We start from the raw sequence: 20,140 nt of genomic DNA on the forward strand, positions 1-20,140 counted from the left end.
GGGAATGGGATGGGGGTGGGTTGTAGACAAGGGTTTTTTTTCTTCTTTTATTGTGACAATGAATACAGCCACGCGCGTGAATTCTTCTTTTCCCTCACACCACACCCTGTCATCATTATGAGCAACACACAAGGCTTCTCTCATTTCGTATTGTGTGCAAGTACACCCGACAAATATGAAGAGACCATCACCTTTTATGAAGCCATTGGGTTTCAAAGAATGTTGGATCAATGCAAAACCAAAGAAGATAATCGACACAAGGTGTGGATGAAACTCAAGGCAGCTGCACAAGCACAAGCAGCTGATCTTGTGATCAAAATTACCCTTTCAGAAGGCAACACGTTTCTGGACCCACGACAATCCAATGGTGAAAGTGCAGTCGTCATTCTTGTCAAAGATATGGAGGTAAATGATAATAACAACCTTCCTTTTTTGAAACAAGGGAATTGATCTTTGTATTAGAAAACGCGAGCCAAGTTGGACATCATGAGCGTACAATGTCAAAGTCAACATGATCGGCTTTATTCATGTGATCCCTTGGGCACCCCTTTGATCTTCTACAACAAACCACATGGATTACTGAAGACTGACCCACGCGATGACATGTGTGATGAAATGCGCCATTTCGATCCTGGAAAGACACATCGACGTATTGCCATCTTGACTTCCGGTGGTGATGCACCTGGTATGAATCCTTGTGTACGTGCAGTGGTACGTTATGGTATCTCCATGGGTTGTGACATGTACGCTGTCTATGAAGGATATCAAGGTAAGGAAGATAAAATAGAACAAGGCTCATCTTTTTGTTATTCACGCGTTACAAATGATCCTAGGTTTGGTGGATGGTGGTGAAAGAATTCGTCGTATGGATTGGAAAAGTGTGCGCGGTTGGCTTCACGTGGTACGGTATATACAAAACAATGTTTACATTTTCATGCAAAATAGACTCATGGTTACACAAATAGGGTGGCACATTGATTGGTACAGCACGATGCAAAGATTTTCAACAACGTCAAGGTCGTCTTCGTGCAGTAGAAAACCTTGTTTCCAGAGGCATTGATTCGATTATCGTATGTGGTGGCGATGGCTCGTTAACCGGTGCCGATGTGTTTCGAGCTGAATGGCCAAGCTTGATCAAGGAATTGAAAGACAATGGCAAAATTACCAGTGAACTTGCTGAAAAGCACAAGCATTTGACCATTGTGGGATTGGTGGGATCGATTGATAATGACATGGCCCTTACGGATATTACCATTGGCGCTGTTACTTCATTACATCGTATTTGTGAATCCGTGGATGCTATCAACACCACAGCTTTATCCCATTCGCGTGCCTTTGTGGTTGAAGTAATGGGTCGTCATTGTGGTTGGCTTGCCTTGATGGCTGGTATTGCAACGGGTGCCGATTTCATCTTTATTCCTGAACGACCCCCTGATGATGACTGGCCAGAGCGTTTGTGTAAAGTGGCACGACGTCATCGTGATCTTGGTAAACGTAAAACCATTGTCATTGTGGCAGAGGGTGCCCTTGATACATCCTTGAATCCTATCAAGGCCGATCCGATCAAGAACATCCTAAGTGAGCGCCTTGGATTGGATACGCGTGTTACAACATTGGGCCATGTTCAACGTGGTGGATCCCCTTGTGCTGCTGATCGCATTCTTGCCACCGTGCAAGGTGTACAAGCTGTACGTGCTGTACTCGATAGCAACCCTGATACAGAATCACCCTTAATCGGCATGTCGAATAACAAGGTCACATGTACACCCTTGATGAAAGCAGTGGAATTGACACATGAAGTGGCCAAAGCGATTAGTGAGAAGAACTTTGCACGAGCCATGGAGTTACGTGACCCACAATTTTCTGAAGAATATGATGCATTCACAGCAAGTACCATTATGGATGACACGACGTCCCTTTTACTTCCCGAATATGCACGACTTCGTATTGCCATTTTGCATATTGGTGCGCCTGCTGGTGGTATGAATGCGGCGACACGTACTGCTGTACGCTATGCTTTGAATCGAGGCCATCATCCCATTGTCGTTTATAATGGCTTCACAGGCTTGGTGCGTGGTACCATGGAAGATGAAACATGGATTGGTGTAGATGGATGGACACCACGAGGTGGTTCAGAGCTTGGTACCAATCGCTATATTCCCGGCAAGGATGTGGATATGGGGATGATTGCATATCAAATTCAAAAGCATCAGATTCAAGGCATGATTGTAATCGGAGGCTTTGAAGCTTACAGTGCCCTTGTTGAACTTGAAAAGGAACGTGTACATTATCCATCCTTATGTATCCCCATTTGTCAATTACCTGCCACCATCTCCAACAATGTGCCTGGTACCGATTTTTCATTGGGTACAGACACCGCTTTGAACGCTATTATTTTTTCATGTGATGCTATTGCACAATCAGCAAGATCGTCAAGACGTCGTGTATTTGTGGTGGAAGTGCAAGGTGGTAAAACAGGCTACTTGGCTGTGGAGGCTGGTCTTGCATCAGGTGCCAATACAGTGTACATCCCCGAAGAGGGTATTTCGCTTGCTCGGCTGCAATCGGATGTGAAGCATCTTATGGCCTTGTATTTGGATGATGATCCAGATAAATCGGAAGGACGTATTATCTTGCGTACCGAAACGGCAAGTAACACTTACACCACCGAAGTCATTAGCAACATCCTCAAGGAAGAGGGACATCAATTCTTTGATTCACGTACAGCTATCCTTGGTCACATTCAACAAGGCGATACACCTTCTCCTTTGGATCGCATTCGTGCCACACGCCTTGCCATGCGTGCTATTGAATTCCTTGAAATCCACACGAATGGTGTATTGGAAACGTATCATAACCAAGGTAAACCACCACCTGTTGAACTTAATACCTGCCATGAATCGGTTGCTGTCATTGGTATCGCTGGCAACGGTGTGCGCTATAGCCCTGTACGCGACCTGCTGGTGGAAACGGATATCAAGAATCGTAAACCAAGAGGCGCATGGTGGTATGCAGATCGTGATCTCGTTGATTTACTTGCTGGTCGTGGTATGTTTACCCCTGAAGCACAAGCTCGTATCCATGAACATGAACAAGATGAAGAAGAAGAACGTAAAGCAGAACGAAGAAAATTTGAACGTCGTTACTCTTGAACCTTTTCATTTAATCAATAAACAAGCTTCTTTCAATGATGATCACTCATTTTCTCCATCCAAGATATATAGTTGCGTACGCTTTTTTCTTTTAATAGAGATGTGATGATAAAAGCAAGCTAACAAAGGTCTATTACTGGGGGTTGATGTTGCAAGTTAAGTTGCATAGGGAGGCTACAGGATCGAGCAAGTGACAAGAAAGCGGTAAAAGTTGTCAATTTGTAATTGTAGTCGATATCATGCAGCTCTTTGATTCCAATTCGGTATTGATTGGCTCCTTGGCTGCGACGGCGTCGACTTTTTCATTCTTTGTGGGATATCATCACATTAGCAAAGTCGTGCAATAAAAGCAACTAGTGTTTAGGTATTTACCTTTGGAGGTTTGGTGGGAAGGGGCAAGTTGTCTCTTCTTGGGTTCTTTTGCCTGATTCATAGACTAAAAATGATAATAGTATATGATGAATGACATTGTCTACTTCCAAAGCTATGTGACAGGCTTACCATCACCCTGCACGAAATGATCTGAACTATCATGCTCTTGATGTCATTGCTGATAGTCGTCGCGCTGTGGCCTGCCTTGCTGCTTTCCCCTTTGGCTCATCCAACATAGCCTTTATCTCCTTCTATAATAGTTGCATTGAAAGGACTTTAGTCGACAACAACCACCTGTAATGTGTTCTTCTGACATACTGAAAGTGCATTCCATTCCTTGAGATGCTTTTTTGTTATTCCTGAACTAGCTTCATTGGAATCCACGGCACATTCAAGGTCTTTCTTGATTGAATCCAGCAATTGCCTTGTCGATTTATGTGGGTACGCCTCTTGTCAGCGTTGTTCATCACTTCCTCCTTATAAGGCTGTGACTCAGCATCTGCATGAGTGAGCACAGCTTGCACAACGGAGGCACATTGTCAGGTGGCATTTACGTATCTTGCGCAACTCCATGCAGGCTGTGGCGTGTGTGCCACCTAATCCAGCTTTGCAGATGCATCTTGGGAGGTAGCTACATCAAAAGGGTAGATGAGTATATGCTTCATCCAGCAAAATGGACGGCTTTTACCTTAGTAAAGAGCCAAATATCATAATGACAACAATGACAATGAAAGTGGGATAACGATGAAAAGCTAAAGATCATTACAAAGATGAGTTCATGGATCGTTCACAAAGAGGACGTCCACCACCATGGTACTTACCAAGGGATTTTGAAGGTGCCAGTAATCAAAGAGTGATTGTATGATAGAAAAAAAGAGAAGATGTGTGGGAGTACATTGAAGGGCGACAACATCTTTTATGTATACGGTGGGGCGTGAGTATTTCTGTAATCATCACAAAAAGGAAAAAAAGGGTGATAAATGCTTGTTGGGACTGGCGGTAAGCTGATAGATGATGTTTTGACGATCGCAAAAGGAGGAAAGGAGGATGAAATGCTTGTCGACAATGATAAATTGTTGGGGCATCTTCACAAAGAGCCTTGGAGCGATTGCATGTCACATGACGCACACATCGGGAAGTGAGATAAACAAGGTTGTCAACATCGAACATCAAACAATGACATCCATCTGCTAACACAAACCAACACACGCTGTGCTTGAAGGTGCTTGTGTGAGTGTGCGTTTCGGATAGCTTTATACGGCTTCCATGATTGTCACTGATTCTCTAGCCTTAAACATTCATCCATCCACTACATAATGTGCGTATATTTTTTAATAATACACGTGAGGGGGAAAAAGAACACTATATAGATACAAAACGCTAATACACATCATAATCAAAAACTTCTAGACGAGTGACATCATCATCCCCTTTGACAGCTGCAATGCATCGTCGTTCGTCAAAAGCGACACGCCATACACCAGACACGTTATTGACAAGGTTGTGCATGAGCTTGCCAGTCTTGATATCCCACATTTTGATGCCGCCATCGGATCCAGAAATGACCTTGTGATTGTCGTGTTGGAAAGACGTGATGGCCCCTTCATGACCAAGAAGGATATGTTGACGATCACCGGTCTCTGGCGACCATACACGTAATGATTGATCGGCGGCAGCACTCACCAAATGACTCGAGGATAATCCCAACAATCCAACAAGCGCCGTGTGACCTGTATATACATCATTGATTCAATACATCATGTTGCCAAGTATACGTGTATGTATCTATACACACCTCCTAAGACATGTTCACATGCACCGGTTTCCATATTCCAGATACGCACATACGAATCCATGCTGCCACTGATACATCGGTTGCGTTTGGGATCAATGACCACTGAATACACCTTGCTCGTGTGACCCGATAGTTGATGCAAGCATCGTCCTTGTTCAAGATGCCATATTCGTACCGATCCATCATAACTTCCACTCACCAAAGTATTGCCATGAGCAGCAAGCGCTCGTACAGCATCACGATGACCCAATAATACATGCACGTGAATCGTTTTCTCTGATGAAGAAGATGAAGAAGATGATGATGTTGTTGTGGTTGTCATTGGCAAATCGGCTGTATCAGGTACAATCGCTGCTGCTGTTTCATCGTGTGGGATATGTCTGAACACTCGACTCATCGCTGATCCTCTTTTCTCCTTGATACGTGAACGACGAAGGCGATAAGGGTCATTGTTTGTGGTTGATGTTGTAGCATCCTCTTTGTGTTGTACACTGCTAATGGTGGTTGTAGTAGTGGTGATATCGGTTGATTGGGGAAGGTCCCATACACGGACGCTGTGATCTCTCGATCCGCTTACAATCAAAGGCTGTTGTGGCTCGTATCTTCCAGTGCTTGGATTCTTGATCGGCATCACAATCGTTAAACATCGCACCGTGCCCGAATGGCCGTGAAACACGTGACGACAAATACCCGTATCAATATCCCACACACGTATCGTACGATCGGTAGCACCCGTGACTAATGTGTTTCCCACATACTGCAACGCCCATACGCCACCTTCATGACCATAGAATGTGCGTACTAATCGACCTGTGCGGATGTCGTATAAATTGGCTGTTTGATCATCAGATGCGGTGATAATCTTGTCCTCGTCAAATTGTAAGCATGTGACAACATGGCTGGAATGACCCGCCAGTTGCATTCGATGAGCACGATTGTGTTGCCAATTCGACTGGATACGTAAATGGCGTTGATAGATCCGCTTGTAGCCATAAGCACCTCGATTCATCATTTCTTCATGTTGCTGCTCCACTTTTTCTTCTTGCGTGATCTGGTATCCAGCATCCTCTATCTTCAATCGCCATAATTCGGCATCCTCATCAATGATTTGTCGCCATTGTCGTGATACTGCTAAACAACGACATAGCACGGGTACATCCAAAAACGAGAGAATGCGACGTTGAAGGTGACTTGGTAAGCGGCCCACAATATCGGTGCGAAGCACGTCGTTGATGGCTGAATGAGCGAGTCGTAAGGTGGTCTTGTTGGAGCGGCGGAGTAAATGCAATAGTAGATATTGTCGCACATTGTCGTTTGGTAGTTGTGTATAGGTATCAAGGATGTCATTCGTACAAAGTGAAGTAGATGGGATCAATGCATTGTTGTCGTTGTTGTTGTTGGTATACGTGGTTGTTGTAGAATGAGTGTCAATGTTGTTGCCTTCACCATTGGGTATAGTTTCCTCCTCCTCCATATGGGTAGGAGAGGAATTGGAAGGTGTTGGCCATAAATCATCATCCGTAGCTAATGCAGAAACCGGTGATAAAGAAGGAGATGGTAATGCTGAATTTGGGCTATCCATCACCCCTAGGTTCTCCATTGTAGTAGCAGTTGTAGTGGCATCTCCTGGTGTTGTTGTATTGGATGTGGTGGCATATCCAGAGGATGATGAATGGTGATGATGATGATTGTTGTTGCCCACTGATGATGATGATGATGATGGTACAAATGATGCTGCTCCTGCTGCCATGTGCTGATCCTCTTGAACTTGATCCATGGGATTTATCTTGTGAGATGGCGTTGATGAGCTCACCGTTTCTGTTCGCTTGGAACTTCTTGCAACATTATCCCAATCCTCTTCACTCGAAAACCAGGAGACAAGTCGTTTCCGTGGCGACTGATTTGTCCTTCTTTGTGCTGATACTTGTACTGCCAGCTAAAAAGAAAAAAAATAGTACCGTCAAATCAACTGCTAAACGATAAGACCCATTCTCAAACAATCCCTCTCTCTTACCGAATCATCTGCCAAAACCGTTTCTTCAAAGACACCTTGAATTGCTTGACAAGTGAAAGGAATACGTTGTAGCCTTAATGGGGTAGGTGTACGTGCCAAGGGGTATATATTATCATCTCCGTTGGGTGCATTGAATATGAGTGGTAAACGCTGAATAGAAGGTCCTCGTCTGGTGGTAGGGGTAGGCAAGTCGCCAGGACTAGTGGTAGTGGTGGTGGTGGTGGTAATAGTAGTAGTAGTAGCAGTGGTAGGCTTGAACCTTGCCATCGCGTCAGGGTAAGGTATCACCTGGTCATCCTTGTCATCGCTACTACTACTACTACTATTCTGGTTGCGATGGCCACCATTGCTAGAGGTCGTTGCATGGTACTGATTGTTGTTGTTGAGCAACATGTCGGTGTCACCTCCATTGTTGTTGTTGTTGCTATTGCTGCTGCTGCTGCCAGATTCGTTGGCATTGTGATTGCCACCCATAGAAGTGGAAGCATGCTCGGGTATAGCGGATGGAGAAGGGAGTGGCGACGTCAACTGCATAGCTCCCAATGGGAATGGATGGCTTCCCATGTCGGTTGGTATGGACTTGCGGAGGGTAGTGGTGTTGGTGGTGGGGGAGGGAGGGGGAGAGTGAATGTGTGAAGGATGAGAAGGAACCTTGTCTATGATTTCCAGCCATTGGGCTTTTTTTATTACTCTTTTTGCCCTTGGTGTAAATACATCATTTATCCCCTGATTCATTTTACGACTTGTGCTCATTGTTGTACCCCATTCAACATGCTCATTAACGATATTCATTCATTGAACTAAGCCATCGTGATGGGATTAGACAATGGGCATATTCATGCAGATTCCCTAGCTCGGGATATCTGGTCTTTTAGTTCCGAATACCCATCACCCATTTATTTATGTCATGAGGTCTTTTATATACCACACACACACACACACACACACCCAACTTATCATGGAGTACTATCTATCACTGACGACAGCTCTACGTTCATCCACATAGTCATCATGACGAAAATGCTTGGCATCTTGGGTGCATAAATAAGCACGAACATGATAGCAGCTATGTAGCACTTACCTTTTCTTATCCAACTATCATGTCCAAGCAAATGTCTTCAGCGATATTGCTCTTTTATTGTCTTTTGAGATTGGTGTCAGGATTTTATGTGCCCTCTTCTTCTCGAGACTTGGTTGGTGATACTGCTCACTACCATCATCGTCATCATCATCATCGTCGCCATGATCTTACTACTTCAGACGATGATAGTACCGCAATCTTTGGCACTTGTAAGTTGACGCATATTAAAAGAAAGTACACTTGCATTCATGCTCCATCACTAGGGTATATGGTTGGTGCCTCACCCAATATGCAAAACATGATGGTCAACTCGAATCTATCAGCAATGCAAGGAATGGCCTGTGGATGCGCCTACATGGATCTTGCAGCTGATGAAGGAACAATGGATGCTGCCGCCAATGATCAATGCAACAATATGGTCGACGTCAAGACCTATTGTGATCTCACATCGAGTAATGGCAATCCATCTGCTACAGGTCAAATCGCCACCATCGGCTCTGCTATACCTGAGAACACTACCAATGCAACATCTTCGGGGCAGGAGATCACTTTGGAGTATACAATTGGTAATTCATCCATTCATCCACCACCTTATTTCATCACTTCTAACATGTGATTTAGATACATTGATTCTCTCACTGGGTAATTGGTCACAAGCACCAGCCATGAATCAAAGCATCCCGGTCAATTATACCATGGAAATCCACAGCAAGCTGCTTAATGCTTCCTCTTCGTGTGATGATAGCAATGGCGGCTCATCATGTGATGGGGGTCTTCTTTCTTGGACTGATCTTGGTAAAGCTTTATTCATGTTATCATCTTTTGGGTATCCTAGCTCATCTAATGCATCAAGTAGATTCTCAAAGGTATACTGCTCTTTACACCCACGAAGCCACAGTGAATCAATCCATGTTCGATGATCTTGTCAAGCAAGCGGGTGACCAAGGCAAGGATTTAGTCCACCTCAATACGACATGTGCCAGCAGCAATAGCACCATCCACAACATGTAATGATGATCCATCCAATGATTGCCCACACACACACACACACACACATAATGATCCCTCTTTTCCCTTTTCCCAAACTCCCCCTAGCTGTATGATCAAATAAAAATTACATTTGGCAACAAAAAGTCAATAATTAAAATACAAAGAAACGTGTATACAAGGAAGAAGGAATTACACACACGCGCACACAGATTACTATAAAGTCATGTAGGTTGTTGCTGATGATGATGATGATGTAGTAGTAGTTGTTGTAGTAGGATCACCACCTGGTAAAACATGGGGAGAACTGCTCTGCATTTCCGATGTCATGGTGGTGGTGGTGGCGGTAGGTTGCAAGGGTATTTCGGGTCGTTGTCGTGTTTGTAGCATGGCAAACAGGTCATCCAGTACCTGCCCACTATTGTTGATATTGTACTCTTGTATTAATGGATCGCCGCTCGGTGTTGTATTATTATTACTAGGGACTCCTCCACCTCCACCAGCAACAGCGAAATCATCTTGGAAATAAGAGTCGAATGCAAATTCCAAATCGAATTGATCAAATCCACTCCAAAGGTCTTGTTGTTCAGGTGGAATACCAGCAACGGCCATTTCGGGAGGAATGGCACCTTCTTGATGGTGGTGGTGTTGTTGTTGTTGAGCGGTAGGTGTCAATTGATCCGAACGTGAAGGAGATAATGAAGAAGGTTGTGGTGGTGGTAATGAAGACGTTGGTGGTTGTGATGGTGGCGAGGAGGACGAGGATGATGGCATTGTATGAGGAGGTCGTAATGGAATTTTTTGTTGAACAGGTCCTGTTGTATCTTCAGCAGCTGATGATACTGTCACTGTAGGTGGTGGTGGAGGTTGTTGTTGTTGTGAAGAAACAGCCAACATCTCATCTTGCTGTTGTTGCTGCTGTTGAATATCATTATTCGGTGGCGGTGGTTGTTGTGATGGTGATACCATTGACTGAGATTGTCGTTGTAAAGAAGGAGGAGGTGGAGGAGGAGATGGAGGAGATGCTGTTGTAGATATCGATGATGATGACAATGGCTGTTGTTCTTCAGGTTTTGATGATATCGGAGGAGGTGATACATGTAATGGATGTGGTGGATGTTGTTGTTGTGGTGGTGAAGAAGGCATTGCTTTATCGCTACCAGTACTTGCATTGCTGGATATGGGTGTTTGACCTGTTAACTCTGCTATTCGTCTTTCTAGAGCAGCCACTGTATTTCGAAGATGCCGATTTTCTCCCCGCAATTGCTCCATTTCCTCTGGCCAATTCTCCATCTCCTTTGCTCTCTTTTCCAGGTCTTTGATATACTTGTCTCTTCTTTCACGAAATGCACGTTGTGCTGCTCGATTCTGTGCTGCTCGTTTGGAGGGTATAACAACGCGTGAACGTTTCGATGCTGGTAGTGATGATGATGAAGACGATTGTAAAGAAAACATGGTTGATGATGATGATGATTGTATTGGATGATCGTAAGATGCCATCGTAGCTGCTGGTGGTCGTTGCATTGTTGTTGATGGTGGTGGTGGATGATGATGAGGAGGCGGATGTTCACGATGTGGTGGATGTGGTGGGGCTGACATGGCATTGATTCAGTTATCATCTATCACATGGGTCTTTTGTCATACTCACCTTGATTCATTTCCTGAACCCAACCTGTTGGTGGTGGACGTGTTGTTGGATGTGAAGGATCGACAGGGTTTGGAGGATGCCTGATATCTAGATATTGACCATGCATATAAAAACGTGAGTCTATGCAGGAGTATAATAACACCACTACTCTCTTTGGGAATGAATGCATACCATGCGTTGGCATATTGTTGTAATGAGGTGGTGGGCCAGGGTGATGGGCATGCTTTGCTTCATGCGGTAATGACGGCCGATGAGGTGGTTGTGGCGGTGGAGCTGACGAGTACATGTTGACAAAGAAAAGCTGGGGAAAGAAAACAAAGAGTGGGAAGAGGAAGAAAGAAAATGTGGAGTTGAGTGTGCTGTGTGTGTGAGAGTGAGATCCAGTTTTCGCTGACAGCCAAATGAGAAGCAGTAGCAGTAGCAGCAACAGCAGCAGCAGCAGTAATAGTTTAAGCAGCCAGCCTGATGCCCGGGAATGGACCATCGTTATTGACCATCAATCCATGAGAACCAAACACCTGATTGGTTGCCACACATTACCCAAAAGCCCGGGGGATAGGATCGTTTGATGTTATTCACCCCGCCGGCCCATGCAAGTAGAGATACACACAATCCATATATGGGTAATCAGCTTCTCGAGATCTTTATCGTATCTAAGCAATGGAAATCTCTCCCTCCTTCCCCAATCCACAATAAAGGCCCTTGATGTTAAAAGCAACAAGCTTAACCCATTTCCTCGGAACATCAGATGATGTAACATTGGCGTTGCACAAGACGGCTTACGTTAGCAACCTATCCATGACTCCGAAACAGCGCTATAGCTCCTTGAATAGAAAGGGTTATAAAATGCCCATCCATTATCTACTGCTTTTTCCCGTTCTTTCCTGCTTTCCACCATGTCTAACAACGCTCGTGTTCCCACTTACGATTCACTCGATAAGATCTATGCCACATCAGCTCTTGGCAAGCAAGGGTAAGTAGTCCTTCAAATGAACGCGCGTATAGATTTTATTTTGCATGAAATAGCTTATATCATTCCTTTCTCCAGTGTTCGTTACAACAACTTGATTCAAAAGTTCACCGAGATCTATGGTCGCAAACCTGACTTCATTGCACGTTCTCCCGGTCGCGTCAACCTCATTGGAGAGCACATTGACTACTGCGGGTTTGGTGTGATGCCCATGGCCATTGAGCGTGATTGTATTATTGCTGTTGCTACTACGGACCAAGATACCAAGGTGCGCATCGCCAATGTCAACCCCAAGTACGAACCTCGCGAGTTTGATTTCGAAGGCAAGGAGAAGATTGTTACTATTGACGACACCAAGCATGAATGGACCAACTACTTCAAGTGTGGCTACAAGGTAAATGGGGGTGGGATGATGAATGATAGGAGATGTATGTGCGTACGTATCATACTAACAAGAAGTATCAATAGGGCATGTTGGAACGTGCCAAGGATTTGGAAAAGCCAAAAGGAATGTATCTCTTGTTGGATGGTAGCGTACCAGCAGGATCAGGTCTTTCATCATCTGCTGCCTTTGTGTGTTCAGCTGCTCTTGCCACGATTGAAGCCAACAAGTTGCCATTGAGCAAACAAGAGTTGACCGAGATTGCTATTGTGGCCGAACGCAATGTGGGCGTCAATTCGGGTGGTATGGATCAAGCAGCATCTGTGTTTTCTGAACAACAATACGCATTGCATGTGGAGTTTGTGCCACGCCTTTCAACTCAGCTTGTCAAGTTGCCAGAGACGCAACCTCCCATGGCTTTTGTCATTGCCAACACCCTCGTCACCGCTGACAAGTTTGTCACCGCTCCTCGCAATTACAACCTACGCGTGGTCGAAACAAGAATGGCTGCTCTTTTCCTTAGCCGCGCTCTTGGATTGGATCAACAAGTCGATTCGCTCAAGGAAGTCTATGACCTTTACTTTAAGGATGACAACAACAGCTCGGATGTGGAAAAGTATGACAAGTTGTTGGATGCTGCTATTCAAGCCTTCCCACAAGATGAGAGCAATGGTCAAGGCTATACTTTGGAGGAAGTGGCTGAAATGGTCAATTTGCCAGCACAAACATTGAATGAACGCTACATGACCCGTTTCCCTGTTGAGACCGATTACTTCCGCCTTGTTCAACGTACTCGCCATGTCTTGAGCGAAGAACGCCGTGTGGTCCAATTTGCTGCTGTGTGTAAGCACGCTGATGCTAATACCTTGCAAGAACTTGGCGCTATCATGAATGCATCCCAAGAGTCATGTGACAAGTATTTCAACTGCTCATGCCCTGAAATCAACACCGTATGTGATATTGCTCGCAACAATGGCGCATATGGTGCTCGTCTCACGGGTGCTGGTTGGGGTGGATGTACCGTTATGCTCACCACTGAATCTAATGTGCCAAAACTTATCAAGGCTATCAAGGATCAATACTACGCCATCAAATTCCCCAACTTGACCCAAGAAGAGCTCGATGATGCCGTCCTTGCTACTCAACCTGGTAGCGGCTCTGCTGTTTACGTTGGCTTCTAATTACCTTATATCAACCTATTTCACACGCGTTATTCTCTCCTCCATATCATGCACACACGACATCCTCCTCCTCCTTCTTTTTCATATGTTTTGTATATAGACAAACTTTTTAGCTTGCTTGAAGCATGCAATAAAACAATCCTACATGATACTTATGTATGCCGTCGTATAGTTGTCTAAGAACGACAAGGGTATTCTTCATTCATCAGATGTAAAATCGGGTCTTTGATGATTTGTAGCCTTTAGGCAGAAGATGCCTAAGTATATAGGTTCTTTTGAGATAGCCAACAACATATTCTGGTGGATACTCCTTGTCAGGTCTTTGTCCTATAAACGGATTGGCCATTAGCAACTTGGCAACTCACCCATGACAGCAAAAGCACCTACTTTGAAACATCTTCATGCTTTCAAAGATGCTTACATTCCAATTATTGAGTTCCATCACCACAAGACCGCTGTATACATCTGCCATATCCTTTGCCTCGGCTAGTTGAAATGTTTTGGCCTTTTCGGTTATCGAAAAATAAGACAATCCTTGGTAGTAATCTTCTGACAATTCTATGAGCAGACCTTCAAGCTTTTGGATAAAAGTTTCCCATACGCGTTGTGGATCCTGCATCCTGGGGATATCCAGTGAGAGCAAACCAAGGACACCATAAACATAATCCTCTGGCATATAGCATTTCCGTGAGCTATTGGCAAATACCGACAACGCTGCACGTAAGCAGACAGCTTTCAAAGGATGATCGGGAACAAGTAGGCACTTGAGATAATATTGAGCAGGCGTCCGGTCATCGGAAAAAATGCCAACCTTGTAGCGATATTGATCACTACCAGCTGTTTCTTTATTAAACAGCAGATGAGCTCCTGATGTGCCAATCACCTGGTCTATTGTCTCTGGTTCGAGGGATGATGTAGTACTTGATGATACTAGTAAATCGAATGAGCCCATGTTGTAAGCCTCCTCCTTCTTGGGTGAGTGTTCTTTACATACATACCATAAAAGATCTTTTGCGATACACGATCCACCACGTTGTAGTCAAAGTAAATCACATTATTGTCAGGGCCACATTGCTCGGATACGAGGTGAACGTTTTCCGTTGGCAAGGCAACCTCTTGAAGTGTCCACAAGCGGCGAAACCACCCGCTATCGAGAAGTTGTTGCATGCAATTAAATTCGGCTTGGAACCTGTTGATGACATTGTGAAGTCTAATAAGATTATGATGAGATTTGGAAGCTTTCCATTGCGTTTGACGAGCCGTATCGAAACGTTCATCAGTGCGGTAGCCGTTTCGTTGACTGGCATCGAGATAGAGCGGTGTAAGTGAATGATCGAAGTCCGTTAACCGTGATTTTTTCAAGTCGGCTATAAGATCAGAGGGGCAATCCACCATGACATGACATGTACCACAAAATCGGTAAATGCTACCCATAATTACCAACGGAGTGTCAACACGAGCACACATGACGTCAATCCACCAATACCCTGGATTGGCTTTGAGTAGAGCCAAGAGCGTGTTTCTCTTTTCAGGGCGCATTGGCACAGGCTTGGATGGCTGGCCATCTACGTCCATAATAAAGGTGGATACATCCCACTTTGGATAGTCGTTGATGTTACCCCACACATGCGATAATACGTGGTAGCCTTTTTGTATAATAGCATCATGATGGATTGGGTTGTCAGCAGGTCGAACAAGACGCATGTCATTGCCGTTGTCTTGGACATGCAAAACGACAAAATTGGGGTTGTCGCATAGCGCCTTTCTTCCTTTGAACAGCCGTTCGTGCTTGTTCCCGCTTATTATATTTCCCTTTGATCGTTCCTATATTATTATATGGTATGGTGTTATTCAAAAGAATATGTACATCATTGGCGTAGCAGATTACCCTTACCTTAAAGCAATAGCCATCAAAATTCTTGTGGATGATCCATCTGAAACCGCGTTGGAGGAGGTTTAGTAAACTATGTTCCATTCAAAAGGAAGAGAAAGCACTAATAATCATTATTTCGGACAACTCGCTTGTTTTATATGCGGAACATGTTACATCCGTCCGCTCCCTCCTCTTTCCTTTTTACCCAAGGTGACACCGATTGTTACACGCGGGCGAAAGCAATATCTACCGTAATTGCACAAGGACTTGTCGCTTGTCATCGTCTCATTGTAGACGCATACAACAGGTTGAAGAGCACACTATGTACACATCTTTGATGGGTTATATAGAAGTTACCATGGCATGGATTCCCAAATTAAGAAACGAGACGGCCTATCTCGCTCTTTGTGGGTGGACCCTTGTGGCGCAACATCAACCTCAAGGCCATAGAAAGCACGTGATATCCATACTTTGGTCAACGATGCAAGCAATAAGATCATGTTGGCCATGCCAGGTCAACTTTGAAGTGGTATGTGTTTATGTTTTTGGGTATAATCGAGCATTGAAAACAGCAACAAACCAACCAGGAATGTTATCAGAGCCATCGTCAAATCAACAGCATGTATGTCTCGTTGCGTTTTATAGGATTAGATGATGACAATGGATGATGCTTAGCATTGTTGGTACCTGAGACGGCGTATTTGACAACATGGTAACGCACTTGGCTTGAGGCGCAAGTTGTCTATTGGCATCATTAACGGTTTGATGTTCCATCTTTGTAAGGCATAGCCAAAAGTAAAGGAGACACCCACCATCATCAAGGGTGTTCTCGGGGTGGTGGCTAACAACAACGATTTTCGGGTAAAGCGCTTTTAATTTTTCTTCCAGCATCTCTTAATAGCTAAACTACAGCTTTGTATACTCGAAATCCTGATTCATCGTTCCTTGTCTTATCACTCTTTCTCGTGTTAGGGCACGTGATTTGTCTCATTCATGTTGTGCAGGTAATCTTTTATCCGGTAATCCTTACATGATCACTTTGATGGTGGTATATGCGTAGGAAAAGGGGGGGGGAATGGGGGTCGTTGAGTTGTAATTGACAAGAGGATGATGGTTGACCTCGATTGTTTATACAAAGGGGAAAAAGTGTGTCCCATCATCGTCCCTTGAAGATGAGGGGCGTGATCAAAAGAAGGGAGAATACGAAAACGATTTGGTCATGGTTCAATATCAGGAGAAGTAGAGTATAGAAAGCTTGGGGGCCCGAGTTGGTCATGCATATGTATGTATCTTTTGTTTGTGTGTGTGTATACAGGTTTTGGATCGAATGGAACGTGGATCGCACTGGCAACGTGTAAACCGATATGCATGCCATTGTTTCTTTCTCAGAGCAGCGCAAATCATAACCAAGATGAGATGATTGTGATTTGGTCGATAAACCTTAAAACGACTTGCTCGATGATGCACCACGCTATCATTACCACCAACACCACCATCATCATGCGTCGTGTTCCTCCTTGATAACAATGAGGCTTTTCGATGAGGGGGTTTTCGATCCACAATCGATCACAAAACAGAGGGATAAGAAAATCGAATGTGGTGGGTCCATGTCAGGCGATCCAAGTTGTAATTATTTGTTGCAAAATCGACAAAAGTAACCCAATCTTCCCAAATTGGGAAAGGCAGATGTTCAGGAACACACATATACACGCTATGCATGTGGCATGTAAAAGTTGAGCTGTTCTTTAATAAGATTGATATTGTATACAAACCAAAAACATGGTGATGAACAAGGTAGAATGGGATGGGATGCAAAAAAGCAAAAGGATAAAGATATATATATATAAAGGATACGTATACGAGATAAGCTATGGATACACAAGAAGAAGAGAGTGGGATGATGGAAATGCTGATGGGGTGGGGTGGATGTTCATGTATGTGAATGCGTGTGTTTACAGGGTGGCACGTTTGTTCTTTGCAGCAGCAGTGCTTGAGGAGGAGCTGTGCACTGAAAAGGTACGCTTGATTGTGCGAGAGAGTCTTTTTCGCTGTGCAGTGACCTTTGCTTGGATTTGAGCTGACTTGCTTGGCTTGGGCATGGGTGGCATGGTGAGAGGTGGTGGTGCGGGAATGCTTTCATCCAAGGATGATCCATGCTCCTCAATGGTGTTGCTCTTGTGTGAACGTGTACGAGAAAGGATACTTGCCACCTTACCAGAAAGGCTCTTTCTCTCCTCAGCGATAGATGACAAGGGGCTGCTTGATGTAGAGATCTTGCTATCGCGTTTGCTGCTATATCTTGAATCCACAGGGGAGGGTGGAAGCTGTTGTTGTTCCTTGATGTAATCTTCATTCTTGATAGGCATGTAGCTACGTACCGCCACGGGCTCCTCCACAACAGCAGCAGGGGCCTTGTTGTCTTTTTCTTCCTCCACCTCGGTAATTTCATCATCCTGGGTCGCCATGGCAACGGGCTCAATGGTATCATTGATAGATGTAGTAGCTGTGTGATGATGATGGTGATGATCGGCATCGGTGGTATTCATTGTCTCTTCATTGACACTTGATTCAACATCGCTATGCATATGTTCATCATGGCTGACAGGGGAAGCACCAGCTATATTAGATGCATAAGGAGATGGGATAATAAGTATCGGTGCTGTGCATCAAGAATGTACATATCCCAATTTGTTTACCTGACGATGCTTCTTCATCAAAGGATTCGGGTTCTTCATGGATCATGACAGGTGCTGATGGTGACAGCGAAGTTGTTGACAACTTGGCTGCCGCATGTGAGGGGGTAGTGATGACCTTTTGAGGTTCTTCAATGATCACATCCATGGGCTTAGCCCAGACGTGCTCGAGCTGCATGACAGAGTAAACGCGCAACATGGTAATAGAAAAGGGGATGTCAAGAGAGATAAAGTGACAATGGTATGCAAAAGAAAGGAAAAGAAAAAAGATGGATGTGGATGACCAGCATTAAATAGATCCAAGTCAAAGAGAAGGTTGTCACCTGGCCTCGTACATATCAACTAACATTTTCGTTTCCAGCTCACTGTGTGTGTGTAAGTTGTGTGCTCTATGTATTATCCCCCCAAATTTTGATTTCTTTCTCCTCCTCTCTCTTTGTCGCCACTACTCCCAAAAAGCAACGTCGATCTTTTGCTCTCTCTTTCTTTAACCCTTGAGCACTGGTATCCCTTGCTTACCCCGAAAGCAGGCATTACAAGTGGGGATTCCAACTAGCTGTTCCAAAAGGGGGTGATGGGAAAGGGAGAGAGGATTGCTGTGAGCTTTATATTCGGTTCTTGTCTCGGGAAACAAAACAAATAATCATTAAATGATAAAACCAGCATGTATGAAAAATGGCGTTATTATCCAGGTATGCGGACCAACAAAACACGACATCCAGCTGCATTGTGGGACGAGTACAAAGGGCGGAGTGGCAACCCCAGCGTAGCACATTTACACACACACAGCTTGCGGACATGATGCAATCCGCCTCATTATTGTGGTCCGCTCTCTTTGCAAGAGGATCTACTCTCCTTATGCAAAAGAGCAAGCCCCATCTGACATTGAAAACAAAAAGGTCGTCTGATGACCTTTGTTAATACAACATCACACACACACACACGATAATTATTATGGTCATTGTTACATACCCTACAAAAGATCACCACTTGTCATCTACCTGAATCCTCCTGATTTACATTGCTTTTCTCTCCTTGTTCAAGGCGATTTTATAATTTTGATATCACGATGGATCAGATGATGTATATGCTATCGCACAAAACAAATGAACAAGAGGTAGACAGGGCGTTGTGGGTAGTACAAGCTCGACATTTGAGTTATGCACAACATACCAGCAACCTCGTGGCGACACCTTAAGGTCCACTGATGACTCAAGTTTAAAAAGAGTCCGACAATTGTTGTTGTTGCTGTAGGGTGCGTGGTGGATTGTGCCTCGAACTCTAAAAGCATCTTCCTCATCTTTCGTTTGGTTTCCATCCATCTCCCCCAAAACAAAGAATAGGGCGGAGCACCAGGTAGATAAGTAGATACTACGACGACAATAGGAAAAAGACCCTGATCTGTCACTTATGATGTTTGTTGACATGACTCACGGGATCGGATCCCTTGTATGTTATACTCAGCGATCCCCGGCATCGTTGTCGGATACCTCGTCCCCGATGTTATATGAACGACAATGTACGTATTATGGTACGATGCAATTCATTTTATGATTCCGCGGTAGGGTGGTAGTAATGCTACGTGGGTAGATGTGATGATAACGCCTTCTCTCCTCCTCTCCACCTGCTGCTGCGGTACTACATACTTTGGCATTCTTCTTGTTGGCTCTTTTTGTCTTTTGCCAAAACATTGGTTGTGTTACCTTCAGTCGTCAGAGATGTATGCATGATGACGACGACGCGTTTACATAGGTTGACACACAAAAAGTGTGGTGCGTGCATGTCATGAATGATTGTTGTTGTTGTATCATTTCACACCGATGCATAGGTGCATTGACAGAAGAAGGGCGACACAAATTAATGTACCTCACGCATGCATGGTGCATGGCTCCAAAGAAATGGAACACACACCCACAGCTGTGTTTGTCCTTCTTGATCCCATTTTTGTCAACATGCAATCTACAATCACAGAAGGGTACACAAACTTTCATG

At 44.4% G+C, this 20,140-nt stretch overlaps 7 protein-coding genes across 7 annotated transcripts; 3 read left to right on the forward strand and 4 right to left on the reverse strand.

The window, feature by feature from the left end:
- Window positions 1-117: 117 nt before the first annotated feature.
- Window positions 118-3,152, forward strand: O0I10_004918 (6-phosphofructokinase; the record flags this gene model as incomplete). The annotated part of the gene is made up of 4 exons (XM_058484967.1): window positions 118-405; window positions 463-769; window positions 834-901; window positions 966-3,152. 4 exons carry the CDS (start codon window positions 118-120, stop codon window positions 3,150-3,152), a joined length of 2,850 nt encoding a protein of 949 aa, XP_058344117.1.
- Window positions 3,153-4,904: 1,752 nt separating this feature from the next.
- On the reverse strand, window positions 4,905-7,897 carry O0I10_004919 (uncharacterized protein; the record flags this gene model as incomplete). Its single annotated transcript, XM_058484968.1, has 3 exons — window positions 4,905-5,254; window positions 5,320-7,255; window positions 7,334-7,897. 3 exons carry the CDS (start codon window positions 7,895-7,897, stop codon window positions 4,905-4,907), a joined length of 2,850 nt encoding a protein of 949 aa, XP_058344118.1.
- A 536-nt stretch (window positions 7,898-8,433) lies between these two features.
- Window positions 8,434-9,425, forward strand: O0I10_004920 (uncharacterized protein; the record flags this gene model as incomplete). The annotated part of the gene is made up of 4 exons (XM_058484969.1): window positions 8,434-8,623; window positions 8,678-8,980; window positions 9,036-9,209; window positions 9,271-9,425. The coding sequence occupies 4 exons, from the start codon at window positions 8,434-8,436 to the stop codon at window positions 9,423-9,425; spliced, it is 822 nt and encodes a 273-aa protein (XP_058344119.1).
- Window positions 9,426-9,617: 192 nt separating this feature from the next.
- O0I10_004921 (uncharacterized protein) lies at window positions 9,618-11,335 on the reverse strand (the record flags this gene model as incomplete). Its single annotated transcript, XM_058484970.1, has 3 exons — window positions 9,618-10,993; window positions 11,050-11,169; window positions 11,221-11,335. 3 exons carry the CDS (start codon window positions 11,333-11,335, stop codon window positions 9,618-9,620), a joined length of 1,611 nt encoding a protein of 536 aa, XP_058344120.1.
- A 610-nt stretch (window positions 11,336-11,945) lies between these two features.
- Window positions 11,946-13,582, forward strand: O0I10_004922 (galactokinase; the record flags this gene model as incomplete). The annotated part of the gene is made up of 3 exons (XM_058484971.1): window positions 11,946-12,022; window positions 12,098-12,413; window positions 12,488-13,582. 3 exons carry the CDS (start codon window positions 11,946-11,948, stop codon window positions 13,580-13,582), a joined length of 1,488 nt encoding a protein of 495 aa, XP_058344121.1.
- Window positions 13,583-13,787: 205 nt separating this feature from the next.
- Window positions 13,788-15,157, reverse strand: O0I10_004923 (uncharacterized protein; the record flags this gene model as incomplete). The annotated part of the gene is made up of 3 exons (XM_058484972.1): window positions 13,788-13,909; window positions 13,970-14,512; window positions 14,581-15,157. 3 exons carry the CDS (start codon window positions 15,155-15,157, stop codon window positions 13,788-13,790), a joined length of 1,242 nt encoding a protein of 413 aa, XP_058344122.1.
- Window positions 15,158-17,407: 2,250 nt separating this feature from the next.
- O0I10_004924 (uncharacterized protein) lies at window positions 17,408-18,347 on the reverse strand (the record flags this gene model as incomplete). The annotated part of the gene is made up of 2 exons (XM_058484973.1): window positions 17,408-18,072; window positions 18,152-18,347. The coding sequence occupies 2 exons, from the start codon at window positions 18,345-18,347 to the stop codon at window positions 17,408-17,410; spliced, it is 861 nt and encodes a 286-aa protein (XP_058344123.1).
- Between the last annotated feature and the right edge of the window lie 1,793 nt (window positions 18,348-20,140).

Source organism: Lichtheimia ornata, assembly GCF_029851405.1.
Source record: "Lichtheimia ornata isolate CBS 291.66 chromosome Unknown scaffold00019, whole genome shotgun sequence".
In the NCBI taxonomy this organism is placed as follows: Eukaryota; Fungi; Mucoromycota; class Mucoromycetes; order Mucorales; family Lichtheimiaceae; genus Lichtheimia; species Lichtheimia ornata.